Source organism: Schistosoma haematobium, chromosome 1 (assembly GCF_000699445.3).
Source record: "Schistosoma haematobium chromosome 1, whole genome shotgun sequence".
NCBI classification, from domain to species: domain Eukaryota; kingdom Metazoa; phylum Platyhelminthes; class Trematoda; order Strigeidida; family Schistosomatidae; genus Schistosoma; species Schistosoma haematobium.
Genome location: NC_067196.1, coordinates 85,777,014 through 85,796,964, shown reverse-complemented (window position 1 = coordinate 85,796,964; position 19,951 = coordinate 85,777,014). Strand labels below are relative to the sequence as shown.

General features: G+C 34.1%; 2 protein-coding genes across 2 annotated transcripts in view; one reads left to right on the top strand and one right to left on the bottom strand.

The window, feature by feature from the left end:
• HCN1_1 (anaphase-promoting complex subunit Hcn1) overlaps positions 1–19,951 on the top strand; it is a 126,221-nt gene that overhangs the window by 54,362 nt on the left and 51,908 nt on the right. The gene's annotated exons all lie outside the window — the stretch shown is intronic.
• Positions 18,113–19,364, bottom strand: MS3_00002338 (uncharacterized protein). Its single transcript, XM_051209904.1, has one exon. The coding sequence runs from the start codon at positions 19,033–19,035 to the stop codon at positions 18,343–18,345; it is 693 nt and encodes a 230-aa protein (XP_051075386.1). The 5' UTR covers positions 19,036–19,364; the 3' UTR covers positions 18,113–18,342.

Sequence of the window (19,951 nt, the reverse complement as noted above, 5' to 3'; positions counted from 1 at the left end):
ACCGAAAAGTGGTGAATTTTCAAGAAATTGTTAGGTATTTAATATAAAATGAAAGAATAAATTCACTTGGTATTGTTTGGCTTGTATCTTCCCATTAAGGGGTGCGGGATCGTGGGTGGGCACTGCTGAGGAGTCCCATACTAGGACGAAACGGCCGTCCAGTGCTTACAGGTTTTCCATGGTGGTCTAGCTTCAATTGACTCATGATTTCAATCAGTGAGTCCCAGAGTGAACATCAACTCTGAGATGCAGGTACATCCAGCTGACGAGTCCCAAATAGGACGAAACGCGCGTCCTGAATTCTACTGCTAGCCACTATCCATCATTGCTTACAAAAAATGAAAGAATAGTCTAAAATAAAAGTTATAAATAGAGCATAAACGTCATATTTATGCAACAAAGATATGTGAAAAGTTATAATTATCATCATTATGAATTCAATTCAAAATGTTTTCCGTAGTTAACCAGGATCTGACTCCAGTTGTATCATATATTTGATTGTTATTGAAATATACATATCTCCAATCCTCGTATATAATTATCGACTTGATCCGAGTTAGTGAATGACGGAATTAAATAAGTCAAATACGAGAATGGTTTTTTAAATACATATATTTTGTACAATCGTTGATCGGAACAAATAATGGGAGAGACGTAGCGAAGGAAGCGAAGATGAGAGAGCAAAACAAGAAGTCACGCAATGGAGAAGGTGTGTGAGCCAACTCCATTTAACCAAGCGTTAATCAATATTTATAGTACCACAAAAACAAGTTACAGACATGTGAAGAATAAGATAAGAAGTGTACACACATTACTTACTTACTTACTTACTTACGCCTGCTACTCCCAATGGAGCATAGGCCGCTGACCAGCATTCTCCAACCCACTCTATCCTGGGCCTTCTTTTCTAGTTCCTTCCAATTCTTGTTAATTTTTCTCATGTCTATCTCCATTTCTCGGCGTAATGTGTTCTTTGGTCTTCCTCTTTTCCTTTGACCTTCAGGATTCCATGTGAGGGCTTGTCTTGTGACGCAGTTGGGTGCTTTCCTCAATGTGTGTCCTATCCACTTCCAGCGTTTCTTCCTGATTTCTTCCTCCGCTGGGATTTGGTTTGTTCTCTCCCACAGTACGTTGTTGCTAATAGTGTCCGGTCAACGGATCTGAAGTATTTTGCGTAGACAATTGTTAATAAACACCTGTATCTTCTGGATAATGGCTTTCGTAGTTCTCCAGGTTTCTGCCCCATACAGTAGAACTGTCTTGACATTTGTATTGAAAATCCTGACCTTGGTGTTGGTTGACAGTTGTTTTGAGTTCCAGATGTTCCTCAGTTGTAAATATGCTGCTCTTGCTTTGCCGATCCACGCCTTCATATCTGCATCAGACCCACCTTGTTCATCAATGATGCTGCCCAGATATGTAAAGGCTTTTGCATCTTCCAAATCTTCTCCGTCAATTGTGATTGGATTGGTGCATTCTGTGTTGTATCGGAGAATCCTGCTTTTCCCTTTGTGTATATCGAGACCTACTGCTGCTGAGGCTGCTGCCACACTGTTCGTCTTCTCCTGCATCTGTTGTTGCGTTTGGGATAGAAGGGCCAGATCGTCTGCAAAGTCAAGATCATCCAACTGCATCCTAGATGTCCATTGTATCCCGCGCTTTCCTTCAGATGTTGACGTATTCATGATCTAGTCGATCACCAGGAGAAAGAGAAAGGGTGAGAGTAAGCAACCTTGCCTAACACCGGTCTTCACTTTGAACGACTTTGTCAACTGTCCTCCATGCACGATTTTGCAGTGTAATCCATCATATGAGTTCTGTATGATATTGACTATCTTCTGAGGCACGCCGTAGTGTCGAAGAAGTTTCCACAGTGTTGTTCTGTCCACGCTATCAAATGCCTTTTCGTAGTCAATGAAGTTGATGTAGAGTGATGAATTCCATTCAATTGATTGTTCCACAATGATCGGTAGAGTTGTGATTTGGTCTGTACACGATCTATCCTTACAGAATCCTGCCTGTTGGTCACGAAGTTGAGCGTCTACGCAGTCCTTCATCCTGTTTAACAATACCCTGTTGAATACTTTTCCCGGTATTGGGAGAAGAGTGATGCCCCTGTAGTTATCACACTTGCTGAGATCGCCTTTCTTTGGTATTTTGATCAGAAGTCCTTCTTTCCAGTCTTATGGTACTTGTTCCTCATCCCAAATCTTATTGAAGAGAATGTGGAGTATGCTTGCAGTTGCCGCTACGTCTGCTTTTAGTGCCTCTGCTGGGATGTTGTCCGGTCCTGCTGCTTTGCCACTCTTGATTTTTCTGATGGCCATGCTGATTTCTTCAATTGTTGGTGGGCCAACATTGATTGGGAGGTCCGTGGGTGCTGCCTCGATGTTGGGTGGGTTCAGTGGAGCTGGTCGATTCAACAGTTCTTTGAAGTGTTCTACCCACCTGTTTTGTTGCTCTTCAATGTTGATGATTACCTCTCCTTCCTTGCTTTTCACTGGTCGTTCTGGTTTGCGGCGATTTCCAGAGAGTTTCTTTGTCGTGTCATACAATTGTCTCATGTTTCCTTCTCTTGCAGCCTTTTCCGCCGTCGTTGCTAAATCTTCCACATATTTACGTTTGTCGGTTCTGATGCTCCTCTTCACTTGTTTGTTTATTTCCGTGTATTCAGCTTGTGCCTTGGCTTTTTCTGCTCTTGTTCGGCTGGTATTGATCGCTGCCTTCTTGTTCCTCCTTTCTAGAATCTTATCCAGTGTATCAATAGTGATCCATTCCTTGTGGTGGTGCTTCTTGTGACCCAGGACCTCATGACATGTTGAAGTGATTGCCTCTTTGATCCCCTTCCAGTTGCTCTCCGCAGTAGTTCCTTCTCCATTGAGTAGATCATGAAAGGCCTGGAACTTATTGCTGAGGACTATCTTGAATTCGTTGAGTTTGTTAGTATCCTGAAGAAAGGCCGTATTGAACTTTTGTGATACTGTCTGCCCCGTTGTCCAGTGCTTCTTGAGTTTCAATTTCATCTTGGCGACCAGTAAGTGATGATCTGATGCTATATCAGCTCCTCTCTTGGTTCTCACGTCCTCTATAGTCCTCCTGAACGTTTTGTTGATGCAAATATAGTCGATTTGGTTTTGTGTAGAGTGATCCGGTGAAGTCCATGTGGTTTTGTGTATGCGTTTATGTGGGAATATGGTGCCGCCTATGACCAGCTTATTGAAGGCACATAGATTTGCAAATCTCTCACCATTTTCGCTTCTTTCTCCCAGTCCGTGTCGTACACACATACACTCATATAAAAACAATCAGAGTTGATAAGCAAATAATTAATAAGGTCAAAACGTGACTCAGGATGAATGGATAAATTGGCCTGTCCAGAAGCTAAAATAAATTATATGGGCTTACTTAACATAGTAACTCACACTGCAACAGTACCATTGATTGATGCAATGCCGGATACCTGAAAGATAATACAATAGATAAACTGTTTTTAACGAAGTTGAATTTAAATCTCTGAGTATACTAGTTTAGTATACATATATACGTATAGTCGAATGAAGCAATTGTGATAGCATATACTGTAGAGTGTTATTATTTTTCTGTTTTAATATCATTCGTTTTACCATCAGTATCTATCAATCATTTATAGGCTTATTGTAGTTTTTTTTAAAAACAACAATAACTATCCAGTCTAGATTGCATGAAATGGTATTCATAGCAATCATATATATGTATTAATGTAAGCTACTTTCTATCAAGATTGGAATGATAGATTTATAAAGTGTGATTAAGTCTATTTTCATGTCATGTATTGGAGTATTAGAAAAATATATTTGGCATTTCAATGGATAAATACCTTAGCTAATTTCTCAACTATTATACCATTACTTGGAAATTGACTTATTTGAAATGTTAGATGTTCAATGAAGAGACATTCTATAATGTGACTAAACAAGCAAATGAATATAACTCTAGCTCTATGAGTATATTTATTCATTTATAATTAGTTATTTAAAGTTTGCATTTATTATCTTCTAAGTTTTTGAAAGGTAGAGGTATCACAATTAACTTTTTATGGAACTACATTGTATCATAAATGATGTTTACTCTCTAATCACAAAATACATAAATGGAAAATGTGATGGCATTTGAAACTAATCGTACTGATTTAGAGTACCAGAGTGAACAACTCTGAGATGCAGGTACATCCAGTCCCAAATAGGATGAAACACGTAGCCTGGATTCCATTGTTAGCCAATATTCATCTTTGCTTAGAATGCTTGTGAATTAAGACAATGTCGTACCAACCCACACAGTATGCACATATGCCAATAAGAGACTGATCGATTGCAGTCCTAAACATCAATGGGAAAATTCAAGTAGACCATACCAAGTGAAGTTATTTCTTGATTTATTTTGTTATCAATATTTTAAAATTTATATTTTACTTCATTTAAATAGATATTTGTGTCCCACTGAATTATTTGTTGATCAACACTAAAATGATAAATTTTCTTTTCCTCTTGGTGGTACACTTTACTTAATAGAACAGAAGCCATGATCAGTGGACTTTAACTGTGTCTTTTGTAAGGCAGTTACTCACTCAAGATAATGGTGGACAGTCGCAAAATATTGTGAATTAGTTGATGTTAGACAATAACACCACTGGATGACGGATCAGTGGTCTAGAGGTTAAGCGTTCACGCACCATACCTAAGGCCTTAGGTTCAAGTCCCGTGCACGGGATCGTGGATGTGCACTGAATAGGAGTCCCATACTAGGATGAAACGGCTGTTCAATGCATTTAGTCTTCCCATGATGGTCTAGCTTTAATCGACTCATGAATTCAAACATTAAAATAAAATATCTATTAAGTTATGTAATTATTGTAAGCAAAGATGTATAATGGCTAGTAGTGGAATCCAGTTTGACCTGCGTTTCGTCCTAATTGAAACTCGTTAGCTAGATGTACCTGCATCCCGAAGTTGATGTACACTCTGGGAGTCGAACCCAGCATGGTTTCTTCAAATGCCATCGCGTTATCCACATATCTATTGAGTTTTGATAGCCACTCGCTTGTGTAATGGGTTGAAGTTTAAATTCATTTGGCGTTGTTTGCTTGTATCTTCCCATGGTTATTTAGAACTGATCAATTTCAGTCTTATATAAATGATAGTGTAAGTTAATACTTTAAAATCCTTGATGCTAAATTACTCAATGGCTTAAGATAATCACTTGATTATCAAATCAATTTCCATTCGATTCTATTTTATAATTATATACTACCATTCTGTTATCATTCCATTTATTCATTTTAATAATCTCAACCTTCATTAACCGGTTAAGTGTTCATTTATAACAGTACCGGTAATGTAGTTCCATAACTTCTAAGAACCTTTCATTTAAACGATAGGATTGTACAATAACAATAACATCGATTGATGTCCTACAGTTTCTTCAATCTACTTCTTTTTTTTTGTTTGTTTGTTCTTTTTTTTTCTGTTGTTGTTGTTGTTGTTGGTCAAATCAATTTAATAAAGTTCATATCAATCAATAAACATTCCTGTTCTTATTCAAATTGGGTTATTTCCGTCCAATAATTTATATGATTTAATTAAAGAAACTGATTGAAAATATTCGATAAGATAACAATCTAAGAAAGTTCATATTTATTGTTAATTAATGAATATAATATTCATCTTTGCTTCAAAAAATAAGCTTGTAACTTAAGGCTATATCGAGGTAATCTGCACAGGACGTATATATACCAACATGAGACTGATCAATTACAGTCCTAATCGATAATATATTTGTTGTTATTCCTATAATGGAATTAAATTTGTGAGGTTTTTTTTCTAAGTACTTGAACCATATAAGAAGTGGTTGTTTCTTAAAAAAGAAGGAAGACCTTTAAAAGGAAGTAAGATATCAGTTGTTGTTGTTGTTGTTTTATTTAAATGTGGATACTTGAGGTATATGGATGTAATCCTATCTACTATGTGATTTTGATGACCTTGAAAGAGATTATAGCATTACTAAATTTTAGATTAGTAAAGGAAATAGATTGTATCAAGTTACTAGTCCTATTCATAACTTTTAAATCGAAGTTTATTACTGTTAAAAGAAAAACACTACTGAAAAGTTTCACAATGATATAAGTGTCAAATATAAATGTGCTATTAGGCGAAATACAGGATGTATCTTCATTTTGTGGTGCTCATGCGTATTTATTGAAGGGAAAAAATTTTTTATTCTTCAACTATTAGAAAATTTCAGTAGTTGAAATCATGAGTCAGTTGAAGCTAGACCATCATAGAAAACCTGGAAGCACTGAATGGCAGTTTCGTTTTAGTGTGGAACTCCTCAGCAGTGCGCGTCTACGATCCCGCTCGCGGGATTCAAATCCAGGGCCTTCACGCTCGCGTGCGAATGCTTAACCTACTGGACTACTAAACCGGCATCCAGTTGTGTTAATGTCTAACCTTAACCAATCCACAAAATCGCGCGACCATCTTGCATTGTACTGAGGTGGACACCTGTCTCTACCCGACACGGATTAGCTTCTGTGGTCCAGTAGGTTAAGCGTTCATGCGCAAAAGTGAAGGCTTTGAGTTTGAATCCCGCGAGCGGGATCGTGGATGCGCACTGCTGAGGGGTCCCACACCAAGACGAAACTGCCATCCAGTGCTTCCAGGTTTTCTATGATTGTCTAGCTTCAATTGACTCATGAATTTAACTATTAAATTACTATACTATCCACAAAAATCCCTTCTCGAATTACAAATGTATCATGCCATATTATTACGTAGTTTCTTTGTATTAATTAAACTTGGGTTACTTTTGATTTGGTTATTTATTTACTCTGAAGGAATGGCTTACACAAAGTCACGAAACGTCAGAAAGTCCTAATTTTTCTACTCATTAAGATATCTACAAATATATAATATTTATTTATAACAATCTACCCAATACTCAATTTATTCGAAATTATCAAGTCAGGCTTAGGTAATGATACTTATGCTATTAAATGTTTTTATAATCTGATTTCCGTTTGTAATGTAAATTTACCTTCATATAAAATTAAACTTTAGGAAACAAGAGGAACATTTTCAAATATCACATGATATCAAACTTAAGAATGATAATAAACTAATTTAATACAAATTAAAGACAAAGATTAAATCATATCCCATTAGTAATCAACTACATCTGTCGAAATATACATCCTGCCTATTCTCGTATATAATTATCGACTTAACTCGCGCTAGTGTATAACGGAATTAAACAAGTCGAATACGAGAATAAATTTCAAATACTTATATTTAATACAATCGTTGATTCAGACAAACGATCGAAGAAACGAAGCAGAGATGACTTACATTGGGAAAGGCGTGTGAGCCAACTCAAGTTGACCAAGCTTTAATAGATATCTATGGTCAAATAAAAACAATTTACAGGTAGGAAATGCACACATATACACTTACATAAAAACAGTCAAGGTTGATAAGCGAATAATTGATAAGGTGAAAATTTGACACAAGAAGAATGAATAAATTGGCCTGCTCAGAAGCTAGAATCAGCTATATGGGCTTGCATACCACTACATACAGTATTTTCTTATATTCAAATAGTACTTGCGAGGTAAGATGTGATTTCTCATATCTATTCTCTTTTATTCTTTCAAATGATTGTACATAGTTCTCAAAAACAAATAATTTAAATCATTACGTTGCATAGTAACTGGGAATGAAATTAATCACATGAGTTTTATCCCATGCAGGACTTTTCAGCTAGATATTATTATTGAAGTATAAATAATTATACAAAACATAAAGTATGACATCTTTACTTGATTCCCTACTTCAACATTTATTAAGTGACATTCTGGCCGGGAATTTATCTTAATGTTAGTATTGTGGTCTCTGAGTTGGGTGGTTTGGTTGTGAAGTCTTCATTGTTCTTCTGAGTAAAATCGTTATGGAAAGCTTCAGGTTAAAGTGTGGTAAAAGAATTTCTCCATTCACTTCAATCACTAATCAATAACCACGTCGAAATCAACCCAATTAATCAGTTAAGAAAATTAGGGATAAGTTTGGGTCCTAAGATCAAGAATCGGGTCAATAGTGAAGACAGTTAAATACATTAAATGTTAACAGTAAGCAACCAAGTTCCAGATCAACGGAACAAGCTGTTAGTCAACTATAAAGAAGTTCTAATACCTCAATTCTCATTGAAGTATATATTGATGCTGTCATTTACAAAAGCAATGAAAGCTTAACAATAAAACTATTGACCTCAACACCATCAATATCTTCATTCAAAGCTACAAAATCGAAGTTTATTTTAATGTGACTAGATTTACTTAAACTGTTTTTTTAAATTGTAAACCAAAATAGATGGTGGCTAACAATGAAATACACGATCTACGTTTTATCCTATTAAGAATTCGTCAGCTGGATATGCCCTACATCTCAGTATTGATGTTCACTCAGGGACTCGAACCCAATACTGTTCACTTTAAAAACAATATCTCATTATATACTTAGTTACTGATTGAAATAATCAATACAAAAAAAAATCAATTTCTGATTTGGTTTTAAATTTATTAATATTTAATTATTTAAACAGTTGTTAGCCATGAAATTATGACTCTATTTAATTAAATAGAACTTAAATAAGTAAATAAATCATGTAAAGAAGAATAACCATCAGAAATCTTTGGTTAGGTTAGTTTTGTACTGTTCAATGTTTACAGGTCATATATTATTCTATAAATAAATCCATTTAAATTTGTTTAAATGAAATGAATTAATCATGTTATTGAGCATAGTATTAGTTTTATTATAGAGGGGTCATATGAACGAAAGCTTGGTTCTTTGTGAATGTCATATTATATTATTGATTCATATCATTGTAAATAAATATGATCTAACATTTAACAATGTTAAGTGATTGATAATTATAAAGTTAATTAATGAATTAATTAATTAGCTGGTTGAATATAATCAACAAATAAGAACAGTTGTTTCTATCTAAGACTGAAACTTATCAAATAGAACATTCTTGAATAAATTAATACTATAGTGCATGCTACTTATATTGATATAAGTAGTATATGACACGAGTCAGGAATGTAATGTCTGGCAGTAGACGATGGGGGAAGATCAAGAAGGGAAGAGCGGGAATAGAAAGCAATTAGCATGGAAATGTAAGAACAATGAAGTTAGAGACAATTATTGAACATTTTTCAAATTAAGTATTATAGTATGGTTTTTCTATTTTACCAACTCTGTAATTTTGTGCTAAATATAATTCGGTTGTCCTCATCTGTGTTCTCCTTCATTACAGTAGCTCTTGATGATATTTTGTCGTTTCAAGTTACATAACATCCAACTTAATGTATTACGCATGTTTGGTTGTAATTAACTAGACAAATGTAAGATTGACTGGTAATTAGTGTAAACATTCCATAAGTAGTTGTACTATAAAATATTTTAAAAAATAATATCACTGTTTATTAGATTATGTAATCATTGTAATCACATAATGATAGCTAGAATTGTTGTTCCATGAAAAGATATGAATTAAGTAACGAGTTTAGTAAATAGATAATAAACTAGTAACAAGAATAAATGTATCTAGCTGATAGGCTTTTTTAATAGAATTAATAGAGTATTCTTGATTCCACTGCTAATCACATATCAAGTGTACTGATGAGAAATGTTTGAAAAGTTATGATAGGCAACAAGCTGAATATTTGAATTGAATTTTAATATTTTAGATCTTAAACTTATCAATAAAACTAAATCATCAGTATGAGATTGTGGAAATCATTAAGTTTTTAATTGAGATCATGTGATCATAAGCCTGGAAGCACTGGATGGCCGTTTCGTTTAAATATGGACCTCTCAAACGGTGCACACCTATGACCCCATTCGAAGGATTTAAACCAGGGACCTTTGATCTCGTGCGGGAACACTTAATCTCTAAACCAATGAGCACTCATTCAATGGTGTTATTGTCTAACTTCAGCTAATCCAAGCCGTGACCAGTGGGGTTAATCTGTGTCAGGTAGAGACAGGTATCTACCCCAAAGAATGGAAGTTGGTCGCTCAACTTCGTGGATCGGTTGAAGTTAGACATTAACAACGTTGGATTACGGTTCATTTGTCTAGAGACTAAGTGCTCGCTCACGAGACCAAAGGTCATGGGTTTAAATCACTCGTGCAAGATCGTATGTGAGGAGTTCCATATTTGGACAATATGGCTTCCAGTTTTTCAACGGTGGTCTATCCATCTTTATCTATCGGTTCATCATTTCAATCTAATAATAAATTATTTGATTCATGATCGATTTTATCCATATCCATCTATTCGTGAATACATAAGCTTATAACCAGGACTATTTATTTTGAGCTTAGTTCTCATCGTATTTAAAAGATAGGGAATAGATTTTGTTAATTTTTGACAGATTCTATAGTGTTGCTATGACAACAACTTATTCAGATGTTCACTACATGATAATAATAATAATGATTAATCATTTAGTGGTAAGTTTGCATCAATGATCATTTACTATTCTATTTACGTATATGAAACGTTTGAATTCATTTCTTAAAATGTTCATCTACCATGTTATATCATAGTTTTTTTCTACTTTAACGTACTGATGCACAATTTGAGTTTCATTCTTAAAATCATTTTGATTTCTGGTTTAAGTGAAGAAAACAAAGAAGAAAAATCATTTGATTTATATAAAGTTTATGTAATGCAATCCGATTGCATAGGGATACAAAAGAAAATCAATTTCTTGAAACTGTAAAACTTAGTGGTCAGGTAGCTCTAAACTTTGGTTTACTTCTAATTGGTACTTATCAACAGAACGTACGCGTATTATTGATTGGACTGGCTTATCTTGTAGGATTCAAACTCACATTATCCAATTTCACAAATTAAGATATTTTCATTGATATATTTTGGCCTTGACTAGTCCCTCAAAGAACTAAGATATTCGCGATTGATTAATCATTGATTAGTAACTAATGTCATAATTATCTAGTCCTTCAGTGGTGAACGATAGGATTCAGCCAGTAATTGTTTAGACACAAAATTAAGATCATAATATCTTCTCACTAAATTAGTCAAGTTATTTATCATATGCTTCGTAGCTGAATGAATTTATAATAATATGAAATTCCTGAATTTCATTTTTCGCCGACTATCTTGAACCATTCAACATCGAAAAATAGTGCTCACGATGTTAGTTTACTTATACCGATAGTCGCATACTAACCTTATTGGTAATATTTGACCAGCTCTTAAATTAACTAAACATACTACAGTCAACAAGAACAGAGGGGGGGATAACCAAATGCATTTGAGCACGGAATTACAGAACGTCTTAGTAAAATCTGAGAACCATACAGTAAATACTTCATTTGCAAAATATCAATCAATCGTCTCAGACTTCATTGTTCCTTAATTTCCATAGCGATCATTCACAGTTCTAGTTCTCTTTTCTTCAATCTTCTTAACCTTCTGCTGCCAGGTATTTCACTTTTGGTTGATGATACATATTGTAGTGGACAGAACACGGACGGGGACAATCGAACTGTATCTAGCACGAAATTGCAGAGTTACTTGTTAAAATAGAAAAACTATATAGCAAATCGTTAATTTGCAAAATATTAATCCATTATATCAAACCGAACTGTCCTTGTTGCAATTATCAATCCATTGTCTCACATTTCATTGTTCATGCGTTTTCATAGACATTGCATTGTGTTCCCGTTCTTCCTTTCTTGATCTTCCTCCATCTTCTGCTGCCAGACATTACAACTTTAACTCGCGTCATATACTACTTACATCAATATAAGTGGCACGCACCACACATACTACTTATTTCTGTCGACATCAGTAGCACACACCACAATACAAATAAACAGAATTCAGCGAAGAGAATTTCCTTTTCGACAAAATCATTTACTTAAACTTCACATTCATATTTGGAGTTGTACGGTAAATATATGTTTATAGAAGGATAGAAAAGATTCAATAATAAAATGAGTCGAGACCATAATTATCAAATGAAGTTACGTGTTAATTATGGGGTTAGATAAGAAAAGAAGGATAAAAATTATATACGGGTCAAAACTATGAAACGTAATTTTCTGCTTGAGAGATATGAAGAAAAACACGAAACATGAAGATTATAATAGTAACTGTATAATAATCATAAAAAGTTGCTAAAGGATAATAATAATAATGGATTACGGTTTAAGAAACCCAAAACATACTACAGATGGGAATTAGGGCCCAAGAAGGATGAGAGGTTGGACGTATTGTTTTTACACAGAAAGTTCGGGCTTGAATTGATGAATCGCCAATGCCTCAGCAGTGTATGAGTTTTTGATTCGGCCTCTCTCTGATCTAGTTCCTTTGATTATGTAGATTATTTTAAATTAAGACTCATTCTAAGCGACGTGTTCAAAGTTGACTAGATGCTCTTTTGTTGAACTGTTAACTATCTTCCATCCTCATTTTAAAAGCCATTCCGGGTAATGTTCTGAGATGCGTTTAGAAGGTGATCATTTTATGCAGTCAATGTAACCTGCCCCACAGGAGCAAGTAAATTTATAGATGCACATTGATGTGGCTCAAAGAGGAAGTTTATTCTTAACATATCCGTGGATCGCAGGACGGCTTGAGAAGACAATTCGGAGCTTAGCTGAGTAAATGTTTTATGCAAATGTACAGCTTAGGTAAATTTTCTTCGCTGAATTCTATTTTTATTCAGCTATAAAATGGGTTATTTTGACTAGACATACATGAAACCAGTCACTTTTCAGTGATAAACCAGTTATAAAACCGTTTTTATACATATTTAGAACTGGATTATATATTTATGTTCTATAAAAGAGGTGTAACTAATATTTTAATCAAACTAATATTGCTTGATAAAGCACTGGAAAATAAATTATGTGTAGAATACCAGTCTGGGGATTTGTGGACATTGCAGTACTTTTACAGTTGAAATGACGGATCGATCAAAGCTACATCACAATAGGAAACCTGAAATCAACAGACGGCTGTGTCGTTCTAATGTTGGACTTCTCGGAAGCAATGAGCTACCATTGATTACTTCCAGGCTTTCAGTGGTGGTCTAGCTTAGAATGACTCGTAAAAATATGAGTAGAATAATTGTTTAATATTACCAATAAACATCCACGATCTCATACTAAATCTACTCTGTTGATCTAGTACATTTGAATTCTTTGATCAAATTCTATTTTTCTCTTATTGACCAATGATATACATCTTTATATTCTGAAACATAGTTTGCTCTCTAAAATTAATCTTCAATTAATTGTAAAGTCAGTGGAGATTAGTTTAATTTTAGACAAGTTTTATTTACAACTGGACAGTTGTTTCTTTTCTCACTTATAAACTTCATCAACAATGAGCAATGATGAACATCTCCCTTAAGAATTAAGCCAATTCAATTATTAGAAGATAATTCATACTGAGTTATAACGCTTGAAAGATATAAGTTAGATCTCTAGTAAGATCATAGGTGTATGCTAATAAATATTTTCAAATACAAAACATTCTAATACTTTTTTCTCCATTGATATTCATTCACTATTATGATTCCGTAATACATTCCGAAAAACTTAAATCTATAAACATATATCATTACATATAAGAATTCTATACATTGTGAACTGATTTGATTTACCTTAGTTTACTTATCTTATTCATGATGGCTACCCTAAGGCATAAATAGTTTATTTGTCTTAGTAACTAAATTTAGAATTTATCTTTTTGGTGGAGTTTTATTCTTTGAGCTCAGAGAAGAAAACTCCACCAAAACCATCCACCTGAGCTACAAATCTTCTCCACCATTTTAGAATTTATCTCTTTATTTACCATAACAACAGGAGACTTGAGTCGACTATAAACAAGTTTATTGTATTATTATTTTTCATTTACAAATAAGATTTCAAATTAATCTAATTTCTTTTTTCTTCAATATGAAACAGTATCAATAGAGAGGTAAATGAATTTAGATGATGGTAATGATGATGATGGTGATAATATACAAAAACTACTTTACCCTTTTCTTTGATTCAATCTAATTTACTTACCAACATAGAAGATTATAGACATGTGAAATTGAGAGTTGAATTTTATATAATTCAACTGTTGTAAACAATAGAATGATAGATAGATAGATGGAGAACTAAAGAAGAAAACAAAAACAGTTAGATCAATGGTTAAATATATGAAAATAGAATATGAACTAATGATGTTTTGAGTAAATCAACACACACACACACACACCTATTTGCGCATATTTACACAAACAAACACAAATTACTTAAAGTTGCTTACGAAGTAAAGTGAGAAGTATAGTAGTTGCATACCCGTTTTATAATGACATAATACTACCTTGATATACTGGGTATATATATATGGTAAAAGCCTTCGGTGTGTTTTCATTTTCAACAGCCCTAATTTCTTATTTGATATTACCGTTTTCTTTTCTTTTTTCTTTTTTATATCCTTTTATTAAATTTAATACATTTCAAATTCTTTTTATGTTAAATATAAAATAAAGAATTCGTATCAGGTTAGAAATGATCTTTAGTAAAAAGTAAAAATGTATTTCATATCAATCAAGTTTGTTTTATTTTTCATGAAATTGGAACGAATACACAATGGAAGATAATGAATTATCAATATAGGGGTTAACGGAGATTAATATGAAGTTTGATTGATATTATGAACTGGTCGAGTTTAGACTATTATTGAAAATCTTGAAGCATTGAATAGTCCTTTCATCCTATTATGGGACTTCTCAGCAGTGCATATCTACTATACCGCAAGCGGGATTCGGACACAGGCATTAGCACCGTTGGATAACAGCTCATTAGTCTAGAGGTTAATCGTTTGCGCGCTAGACTGTAGGTCTTAGGCTTGAATCCTGCGTATTGGATGGTGGGTTTACACTGCTGAGGAGTCCCATAATATGATGAAACGGCTGTTAAATGCTTCTACATTTTTAATGGTGATCTAAACTCGATCGGTTCATAATCTCAATCGAAAAGATAATCAACTGGTAACTTTCAAGTACATTCATAAAATATAAAAATGTTAGTTTTGAATTTGCTCATTTTAATGTGTAACTTATTTAATAAGAAATGAATCTGTTAAATTTATTAAATACTGAAAACTTTAAGTTTTTAATTAAGGAAATACAATTTAAAGACAGTTTGAACTATATGCTGAATTCAAGTGTACATTCGTTGAAAATGTAAGATGGTGATTGAAGATAGCCAACAGGAAATCCTGGACTTATTTTTTTTGTGCTACTTGGCACTCGTCAGTGAGGTGAGGTGCGAGTGAATTGATGCTTCCTGACGGATTCCATCCTGTATTACCCAGCTTCACAGTCAGAAACGTTACCACTAAGCTATCCGAGCAGCGACTAATCTCTTGTAGGACTGCGATGTATTTATAATTGATTGACCACTCGGTGGTGATCAGTGTCATGTTGAAAATTTAAAAATTTCGAAAATCAATTTTTTCCCCTCTAAATGACTTATTAGTAGATCAAACGCTGGTATCATAGTGTCTCAATACAACTTCTGCAAACTTCAGTTTCTAATATAAATGATTAGTCCCTGAAAAGATCTGAGTAATTCTACTTACATTTAGTGTTTGTTTAATTATAAAGAACTTAGATTGTTTGTAAAACAAAGGAAGCTTTATTACTCTCAAGTAAGAAAACAAATATCTGAATATTTTACAATAAACTTATTCCTTTATATCCAAACACCATTTAATTCTTTAGAAACACTAACTTTTTTTACGTTGTAAACAATTATAAGTAGTTGAGAGTATAAACCGAGTTCTATAAAGAGATTCTAATTCTCTACCTAAGTAAACCATTAAACTATATGATCGGTTGAGTGGTTTTCAGCGATAGATTACTGCAATTAAAGTTAGAAAGCATGACCTCTTTTGATTATAAGATAATTGACACCTATAATATTGTATAATGTCTACCTTATTTCGCGTAATTTGTTGAATTTGGTTAAATGAACAACTGGGTTATAGTTACCAGATATAATCATCAAGAGTTCAATGCATGGAGTCAGTAGATAAATACTAATATGAATCAACTATGAAGTATTTTTCAGCTTGAGTAACTGTTTAATTAATGTCAGCCCATGATGAAATATCTTTTCGTAATATAATTTGTGACATTCAGATATATTATTCAAAATAATCACTAGATAATCATACAGAAGTTTACCTCTAGAAATTATGACTTCTGTTTTGATAAGTTTGGTTATTTCACTGTTATTTCGGTTAATAATTACTAATGTATATGTATATATTTCGGTTCACTAAACATTTAAATGATTATACGTCAAAGTATAGAAAAATACTCTTGTTATTAGAAGGTTTTTTTTTTGGAGATTTCAGTAATTTAATAGTTGAATTCACCAGCCAATTGAAGTTAGACCATCATAGAAAACCTGAAAGCACTGGACGGCCGTTTCGTCATATTGTGAGACTCCTCAGCAGTGCGCATCCACGATCCGGCTACAAGAGATTCGAACCCAAGACCTACCAGTCTTGCACGCAAACCCTCAACCTCTAGACCATTGAGCTAGCACCTAGGGTGTTAATGTCTAACTTGAACTTTTTCACGAAATTGAGCGACTTATCCACCATTGTCTTCAGTAAGTTACTATCTCACAACAGACCCGTTTGAAATCCACCGGTCACTGCTTCTTACTAGAACTTCAGGAAATACCTTTGGTTCCTCACAATTATCTCCTCATAATCTTTTCACGTAATTAGAATTATTCTTTAAACGAGAATTAAGGTAAGAAAAACCAGTTTATCATTTACAAATCACACAGCAATTTAGTAAAACATGAAAGTCATGCATCGAATACATCATTTACACATCTTTCGTTAATTGTCTATTACAAACTTCATTGTTCCTTCATTGTTGTTGTTATCTTGATTACTTTCAATATCCTTTTCTCTTAATATAAACCTTCTCAACTATGTGATCTCAGACATTCCACTTCTGACTGGTGTTACATACTACTTATATCTGCAAATATGAATAGCATACCCCATAGTTACAATTTAATTTGTTGAAAATAATTTTTTTAAATTAGGTAGATCTTTCTTGGATATATTTTGTTATCGACTAAAAACGAATGGATTAATTATACACTTGTCAAATAAGGTTATATATAAATATAAGAATTTTCATTAGAACAGCCCTGGATAATATATTTAGAGAAATTTCTATTTTTTGTATTTTTTATAAATAACTTTTACAGCCTAAAGCAAATATCTTTATTCAATTGGGGGGGGGAATATTTGTTAGGATTAATCAATCAATGTATTTTCGAATCTTGCGAGGTGGGATCATGGATGTACACTGTTAAGAAATCCTACAATAGGACGAAATGGCCGTCCAGTGCTTTCAGGTTTTCCATGATAGTCTAGCTTCAATTGACTCATGATCTAAACGATTGAATTTACTATAATATCTACAAAAACCCTTCTGATATTATTTTTATCTCACAATGCTTTTTGTTGGTAGTAAGACAACAGCGCATCAAAACTTAAACGAATCAATAGGAGACATACATTATATATGCAAGAAGTATACAAGTGAATATTTTGTTTGGAAGAAACATGAACAAATTGTTAAAAAAACAATTATGTGATACAATAGAATACCACATCATGAACTTAGGCAGTTATTGAAATTAGGTATCACTGGTTAATTATATCACTTTTGTGTAAGACAACTCAGAAGTGAATGATATAGCTGTTCAGTGTTTTCAGCAGGTTCTCAATGGTAAGATCAGTCAATGATATGAATTATGAAACTAAACAATCACTACAGACTTCTTGTTGTAACGTGTGAGAGACTGCAGGTTTTGATAAGCAGTGTTTATATCGATCGATTACAGTGACACGGAAAACACGTACGGACGACCTAGTGCCCTGATTGGTCCCGCTTCGCAGTCTGTCCCAGCCAGTTGAGTCAGGAACACAAGTCACAGCCTCTGAGTTATGAATCATTGTATTTCAGACATACTCTATTTATATACCAAACAAACAAACCATATCCTACCATAAAATAGAGAACAACATTTACAAAATATTTACAAGTGAAATAAACATCGACCAATAAGAAATGTACATTTAAGGTCCAAGGCCACCATAGACTTAACACGATAATTATTGGTATAATTTTCCGACTATCCTAACACCTCCCCTTTTTTGAAAGATCCGGAGTTAATATCTGGATTTTAAAATTTTCTGGGTCCGTCCTCCCCCGCGAAATAACGTTGGGTCCTCATATACCCAAGTAACAGTTAGTCTGACTCTATTTAAAGCATATTTCGCGCATTGAGTAGAGGGTTCACTAAAACTGACTAGATGATGAGGATTAACGACACCAGACATGGGGTCATTAAGGTTTGATTCTTGTGCAACATATTCATCAGACCTCTTCAAAATTCTATCACTGGATAATAGGTCACTAAAACAAACAGCATCTTTGAAATTCGTATTAGATTTCTGACCATTATTTGATGCACGGGAAACATTTTCTGACACGAGAGGTTCTTCTTGTAAGCTGGATACCTCACATGTTCCAGGCACAGTGGGATTTGAACCCACAACAGGGCATGCTTCTGAATTGGACAATTCTGGACCGCTGGACGGATCATGAGTGACCGCCTCGTTTGCATTACTGATTATAAGGGATTCATAGAGGCTTTTGTTTTCATCTTCATATGTCCTGCAGTCATTCTCGAGTTCAGTATGCAAGTGAGAAATTAATTCGTCAATCTCTTTCACATCTCCGAAACATGGGAGATTTAGCAGTCGCGTGCGTAAATTGTCCAAAACATTCAACTGGCTCTCTCTGAAACGCTGCTGCTGGCGCTCTAGTAGTAGCTGCAATTGATCCGGAAGGATATTCATTTTCTCAGTCTGCAGGGTGATGAGATATACTGTAATCAATTAACAACCAATGACTCACAAGGACGCTGATGACAAATCTGGATACCAATTGGTCAAAATAATTATGCTGAATCTCGTTCAATTAGAGGGTTCAAAATTTTCTCTACCCCGTCGCCAATTGTTGTAACGGGTGACTGCAGGTTATATGCTCAGCGTTTTATTGATCGCTTCAGTGACAGTGGACACGTAAACACGTGACGGACGACCTAGTGCCCTGATTGGTCCCGCTTCGCAGTCTGTCCCAGCCAGTTGAGTCAGGAACACAAGTCACAGCCTCTGAGTTATGAATCATTGTATTTCAGACATACTCTATTTATATACCAAACAAACAAACCATATCCTACCATAAAATAGAGAACAACATTTACAAAATATTTACAAGTGAAATAAACATCGACCAATAAGAAATGTACATTTAAGGTCCAAGGCCACCATAGACTTAACACGATAATTACTGGTATATTTTTCCGACTATCCTAACACCTCCCCTTTTTTTGAAAGATCCGGAGTTAATATCTGGATTTTAAAATTTTCTGCGTCCGTCCTGCCCCGCGAAATAACGTTGGGTCCTTATATACCCAAGTAACAGTTAGTCTGACTCTATTTAAAGCATATTTCGCGCATTGAGTAGAGGGTTCACTAAAACTGACTAGATGATGAAGATTAGCGACACCAGACATGAGGTCATTAAGGTTTGATTCTTGTGCAACATATTCATCAGACCTCTTCAAAATTCTATCACTGGATAATAGGTCACTAAAACAAACAGCATCTTTGAAATTCGTATTAGATTTCTGACCATTATTTGATGCACGGGAAACATTTTCTGACACGAGAGGTTCTTCTTGTAAGCTGGATACCTCACATGTTTCAGGCA

Coding starts and splice junctions, on each gene's coding strand:
- MS3_00002338 (XM_051209904.1), bottom strand. CDS start 19,035: ATGAATATCCTTCCGGATCAATTGCAGCTACTACTAGAGCGCCAGCAG.